This window comes from Vigna angularis, chromosome 7, assembly GCF_016808095.1.
Source record: "Vigna angularis cultivar LongXiaoDou No.4 chromosome 7, ASM1680809v1, whole genome shotgun sequence".
Taxonomy (NCBI): Eukaryota; Viridiplantae; Streptophyta; class Magnoliopsida; order Fabales; family Fabaceae; genus Vigna; species Vigna angularis.
This window is the reverse complement of record NC_068976.1, coordinates 14472294-14478605: the sequence shown is the minus strand read 5'-3', so window position 1 is coordinate 14478605 and position 6312 is coordinate 14472294. Positions and strand designations below refer to the sequence as shown.

The following is a 6312-nucleotide window of genomic DNA, read 5'->3' as shown; positions in this document are numbered from 1 at the left end:
AAAACCCACTTCAAACTTCAAAACCAGGAATCAGAATTCTCTATTCCATTTAAGACCATCACAAAACTTGTGTTGTTTGCATTAACTTTTTCTAAGTGCATGTGCTCTCTCCTACCGATTACTCATATCATTTCAAACTATATATACTACTATAGTCATGCAAAATCATGGTCTCAACTTCACCCCAAAACCTATCCATCATCATCTTCTTAAAAAACAACCAAGTCCACACACTCCAACCAACATCACTTCCAGTTGAATACAAACTTTGCCAAAATGCATGAATAGAAAGAAACAAATTAAAGTCAAGCAAACCAAAAACCTACCTACACATCCAAATTATGATGAGGGCAAGGTATTAATAAACAAGAACACATATTTCCAAATTCTAAGATTACCATATGTATTTATATATTATAATACTATATAAACTTCATTAATGATTAAAGTCAAAAGAACAAAGTTCTTTTCTTTTCTTCTCCTTCCTCTTCTTCTTCTTCTCCCTTCCATCATGCCTTCTTAAAGTTGTTGTGGTTGTGGTTCACAAGGCATTGCACAGTGTGGTGGCACTGGCACCTTCTTTGATGTTGTTGTTCTCTGCCCTTGGACTGCTTCCAGCACTGCTATTGGAAAGTGATCCAAATGCTGTTTTTTGCAACACCCCATTTGGAGATGACCCTAGTGGAGGACTATTGTCCCACCCATCTTTCATGAGGTTGAGAGCAGAAGTGTTCTTGCCACAGTGATCACTTCCATTGCTGTTGTTATTAGTACTACTCAGGTTCAAAACCTCACCAAGAGGGCCACCCATAGAACTCTCCCAAGTGATTGGAATCCAATTGGCTTGCCTGGTGTTTGACTCATTGGGAGCACCACTTCCCACTCCCAACCCCATTTGAATAGGGTCTATCTCCCTTGAAAGCCTTAGTGGTGACAGTGTGAGTTTCTCATTAGAGGGTGAGGAGGTAGTGAATGACATGAAATCTGAGGAAGATATCGGTATGGAGATCGACAACTGAGTCCTATCTGACTGCATGTTGTCAAGTTCAGGCCAAACAGAAGAACGGTGATGGTGATGGTGATGATGAGACTGTGGTTTTGGAGAGTCATCGATGAAGTGCCTGAGAGAATGTTGTTGTTGGGACTCAGAATCATCCTTTTGTGAAGATGATGAACCAAAGCTTCTCTTCTGTGAAGGGTTGAGCAAGGAATCAGAAGTGACAAGCCCAAACTCATTGTTGTTCCTTGAGGAAGATTCATCATATGGGAGTTGGTGTTTATGAATCATGAAAGGGTCCTTTGGTTTCAGCTCAAGAGTTGGAGGCACCATGGGAAGCGCAGGGCCATCCTGCATCCTCTCACTAGCGTTGTTACTGTTCTCTTTGCTACTCATAAACATCCTGCATGCAAAGGAAAAACGCACCAAAAGAAACTCCATAAAGAATCAAAAGCAATCTTTAAAACACACATAAAGTAACAGAATTTGAACCATCTTTTTTTTCCTCTCCCTAACACGAATCTCAACTCAACCACTATTTAAATGACCAGTCCCTTTCTGCCCAAAAGGATGATGGAATACTAGATTCTTTGATTCTATTTTGTGCAAAGTCCTAAAGCCCTACACACCAAGCAAAAATATATTACATAGATCTGCACACACTACCTAAACAAACCACAACGAGGAAACTCTTACTTTAGTCCTCAAGTTCCAACTTTAAAATTTCCTTCACTTTACCCATCCCTTTAGGAAAATACCAATCCCCCATGTTGGAAAACACAGTAGAAAAGCACTAAAATGAATGACAGATATACAAAACTTGGGGCCAAATTTAGAATCTTATAAATTTAAGTACTAAAGTGACTTATATCAGAACTGCAGTCAAACTTTCAATATCCCCACAATATGTTCCCATAACTTGGAAGAGTATTTGAAAATATTTTCTAGGACCACACTCAAATTGAGCTTTGAATGCACTGATAGAGTAAAGGACTCTAACACAGTTATTCAATCATACACATGAGAAGTTTGTAAGCTTTTACAGCAACCACCTTAAAAGTCATACATAACAAGATTTCTGATTAGTTGAATGTAAATGACAATGCATGAAAAATAAACTGTGATTATTAGTCATAGTTGGTGAGTGACTGACCTATTGATGGTGTTGGCTGGAGAGGAATGAGATGGAAGAGGGTGGTGCACATTGTTGTGTGCAAAGGTGTTGTTGTTGTTGCCGCCGGGCACCACAATGGAGTTTGAGGAAGCATTAGGAGTAGTGGTGGTTGTTGTGGTGGTAGTGGTGGTGAGGGCATGGCCTGATTGGCCTTCCACAGGCTTTCTTGAACGATGGCGTCCTCTGTTCATGTGCCGCTCGCAATACTTCTGATCAACTACGGCATCTCTCGAGCACCGCCATTTCTTCCCATCTGTTCTCCTACACCTCCCTGGCTCAGGGTCTGTGTTGTTCGAGAATCCCAGATGGAAACCTCCCCATCCCACTGCCACACAAAACAACAACATCATCATCATCATCATCACACCAGACAAATATATCCCAGATGAACTCACACTGTTATATTGAATCAAAAACCTCTGTTAAGTTTAACTTTCACAATAATCAACTTACATACAAGCCATACTCACTCACATAGATGAATTGTGTCTGGATAAGAGCATAAATCTGTTTTACATTATCATCACTATTATACTCGTGAATTTATTCAACAATTCTTACTTTGGTTCCTCATATTAAGACAGTATGAGTTTTCTGATTAAACAATCTATCCCTGATTAAATAACACAACCAGAATATTCAAAGAAAAGTATGAGTTTTGTGATTCTTTTATACAGTGTCTTCATAAACATAACTACAATACATTAAATCAGTCCTTTAAATCATACTAAAATAGACCAAAGTTATCTGATTCTTTTTGTTTTATGGGTAATAAAAGTGTTACATTACATACATGTGTTGGGTCTGAGGAGGCCGGTTGAAAAGTTGCAGAAGGCAGCAGAATCGAGTGCTTTTCTGATGGGTATGAGAAGATGAGTTGGTACAGGCACGTTTGCTGTGATGTACTTGTAGATCAAAGCTTGGTGTTCAAGTTCCATCCACTGCGAAGGCGTGAATGGCCCTCTCACACCAGCCAAAGCCCCATGCATGCTTATGCTTCCCGAACTGTAACCTGCGAACACATATAAACACACATAAGGTCAAAAAAACATAAGAACACTGTCGAAATTGACCACTTTAAAAAAACAGAACACACACAAAAAAAAAAAAGTCACTTCCTATCTCAAAAGAAAACAGCCAAAAGAGAGGTGGTAGAACTTCAATTAATGTCGTGAAACCTTCAATGATTTGATTTTCTTTACCTCCTTTGATTTCAAAAAAAAAAAAACAGTCAAGTCAACCTTTATTTTTCGTGTGAGGAAGACATGAAAAGTGGAACAGAGATATTTTTTTAGGGAAAGAGACTATACTATTTGGCACGACCAATCAAATTTTGGACTTTATTTTTTTTCATATAAGGCTCTTCATATGTTTTTCTCATTTGGTACCCTCTAGTTTACCGTGCAAATTTTTTACCAAAATCCCTCTTCCTAAAACGGGAAGAAGTGGAAGATTTCACATCTAGGGAGGAATTTTTGTTTTACTTTCTTGTGACATGACTCACAAACAGAGACCACTCATGTATTTCCATGAAAAGACCCTCCACCGGTACTGTAGAATCAGACCGTAACAACCCACATAATATTTTGGCTCCCCACAAGGGATACCATATTCCAAATCCAAATCCAAACACACCCTTTGAAAAAGAACACTCCTTTATTAATTAACAATTAATGATTATTATTTTCCTGAGATAAACCCCATAATCAAGTAGTACCTGTATTTCTGCTGTAACTAGACAATTGGTGGTAAGAAAAAGGCAATGTGGCATTTAAGGAGGCCTTGTCCACCATCAAAGGCTCTGATTTTGGTGAAGAAAAACTCAGCATTTGTGGTTGGTTGTGGCCCTCAGAGAAAAGGGTGACATTAGATCTCAGCAGAGAGTTTCTCTGATGAAAGAGCATTGCTTTGGATGCAGCAGACATGTTGTCATCAGTTTTAGGCACTTTTGAAGTCCTCCACTCATCTTCACTTGCTGTGCCAGATCTCTCTTGCTTGAGCACCCCAGATCCGTACCACTTGTGTTTTGTCTCAGGATCTGAAGCAAGAGAAGAACCAAAGGCGCAACTGCTGTCTGAACCCACCAACCCCTCCAAACCCACCACCCCAAGATCCATCAAGACAAAGAAAGAACCAAAAACAAATACAAAAAAATAGCACACAGATAACTAAAACTAGACACTGATAATAGCATTAACAACACTAGGCTTCAAGGAACAAGGGAAGTGTTGGTGATGGGGCATCTCTTCCTCAGAGGTTGTGGACAACAACAAGGAGTAGAGTACACAAGTTGTTGCTGCTCCCTTTGGAAAAGTAAGGCACATCTCATGTGGGTGGAGAGAGAAATTGAAGAAGAGAGAGAGAGAGAGAGAAAGAGAGAGGTGACTGTGGAAGAGGGATGGAGTAGAAATAGAAGATATGCTTGACACCTTAAAGCTAAGCTAAGCTGAATCTGGAAACCGGAAACCAGACTGGTTTTGTTTTTTTGGGAGTTGATGTCTTGGCAAAGATAAAATAATTGGAGAGATAGAGAGAAACTGGTGGGGAGCAAGAAACTGACTCGACATGGTTTACAAAAATATCATCATTTTCTCTTTCTCTTGCAAAATCACATTTTTCTTCTACTCAAGACAATCTTAATCAACTCAAAAACATCATCTTAAGTGTCAAAATTTTCTTTTGAAAACAGTTAAACTACCTAAATGACACCTGAAGTTATTAATCTTATATTTCACTCTGAACAAAGTTATGATAAATACTAAACAAAACAAAAACTTTATTCTTACATACGAACTTATTCTTAATTTTATTCTCGTATACCAACTGTCACGGGATTCCTCAGGTCTAATAAGTATTTTCTAGTTTAGATTTTGTTAAATATTTAACACTAAAAATAATTTGTGGCAACTACATTTGCAAGATACTCTCAAGTTCAGATAGTATTTAATACACAAAAATTTGACTGGTATAATTGTCTTACTTGCTTCTTCTGTTAGAGTATTTCTTACTAAAGATTTTTTGGATTTTCAAAAAAGGTTTTGTAGGACATACTAATCCAACAATCGTGTATTTGTATGGTACCATATACCAAATTTGATGACAAAATAATTGAGTATATATATATATTTATTTATTTATGATGATATCTATTGTTTTTTATATTGTTGTAAGATAATATTTAATGTTATTATTATAATATGGTATACTGGTTTTGTTTTGAGTCACGGTCTACTCTACTCTACTCTAGACTGTCCTGGGAGAGGGCATTTATGGAAACCTACACAGCAAACCATGGGATGTAGCTGTACTGAGAAGGATGTGAGTGTCTTTTTATGTGAACATGTTTGGTTCCACAACCTTTGTTGTTCTTTTCCATCTCACTAATCTAAACCTCAAGTTCTTCTTTCTTTTGATAAACTTTGCACAACAATGTGTTATTTTCAACACCTCATTACCTAGTAAAACCACTCAATGTGAACATGTTGAAGTCTACAACTGTTGAAAGCAATAGGGCTATTACCATAAGATGAAAGGATAATAGTAATTAATGTTGGATGGGAATGGACATAAAAGAAGAAGAGAGAGAGAAAGAGTGTAGTTATTAGTTTTATAAGCAACAATTATGGTTCTGGTTTGGCTTGCAATGTGCCTCACTTTTCTTTAAGTTAAAAGGGTAATAAAGCAAACAGGTGGTGGGTTGCATGAACAAAGATGCATTGGCACGTGACAGTGTGACACAATCCTCACTCAGAAAATTCTACCTCATCTCTGTCTTATTCTTCTTTCAATCCTTATTCTCTTCTTTTGCCCATGTCTATATATACCATCAGATATTTCTATATTTCATGCTCATTCTTTCTCTTCCTAAGCATAAAAAATTGTTAAAAAAGTAATTTTTCAACCCTAATTCAAAGTTAAAATTACACCCATTTATATATATTGTAATATTTTTAATCATTTTTCAACTAAATTTGTAATATGAGTAATAAATAAATAAATAAGAGGGTATTAGGTGTGCATGTGTAGAGTGGATCTATGAATATATCTCTTTTCATTGGGCAATGACATAACTTGAGTTCAAAGGTAAACACATGCATAGCTAGTGTTCCCACCATTGCTATATAATAATATAGTGATAGAT

General features: G+C 37.2%; 1 protein-coding gene across 1 annotated transcript; it reads right to left on the bottom strand.

Moving 5' to 3' along the window:
* Positions 1–378: 378 nt before the first annotated feature.
* Positions 379–4587, bottom strand: LOC108338268 (growth-regulating factor 1). Its single transcript, XM_017575047.2, has 4 exons — positions 3889–4587; positions 2965–3183; positions 2151–2496; positions 379–1400 (listed from the first exon to the last, which is right to left on the bottom strand). Exons 1-4 carry the CDS (start codon positions 4286–4288, stop codon positions 542–544), a joined length of 1824 nt encoding a protein of 607 aa, XP_017430536.1. The 5' UTR covers positions 4289–4587; the 3' UTR covers positions 379–541.
* Between the last annotated feature and the right edge of the window lie 1725 nt (positions 4588–6312).

Coding starts and splice junctions, on each gene's coding strand:
- LOC108338268 (XM_017575047.2), bottom strand. CDS start 4,288: ATGGATCTTGGGGTGGTGGGTTTGGAGGGGTTGGTGGGTTCAGACAGC. Junction 2,497..2,964: donor CCTCCTCAGACCCAACACAT/GTATGTAATGTA, acceptor TTTGTGTGGCAG/TGGGATGGGGAGGTTTCCAT. Junction 1,401..2,150: donor CCAGCCAACACCATCAATAG/GTCAGTCACTCA, acceptor CTTTGCATGCAG/GATGTTTATGAGTAGCAAAG.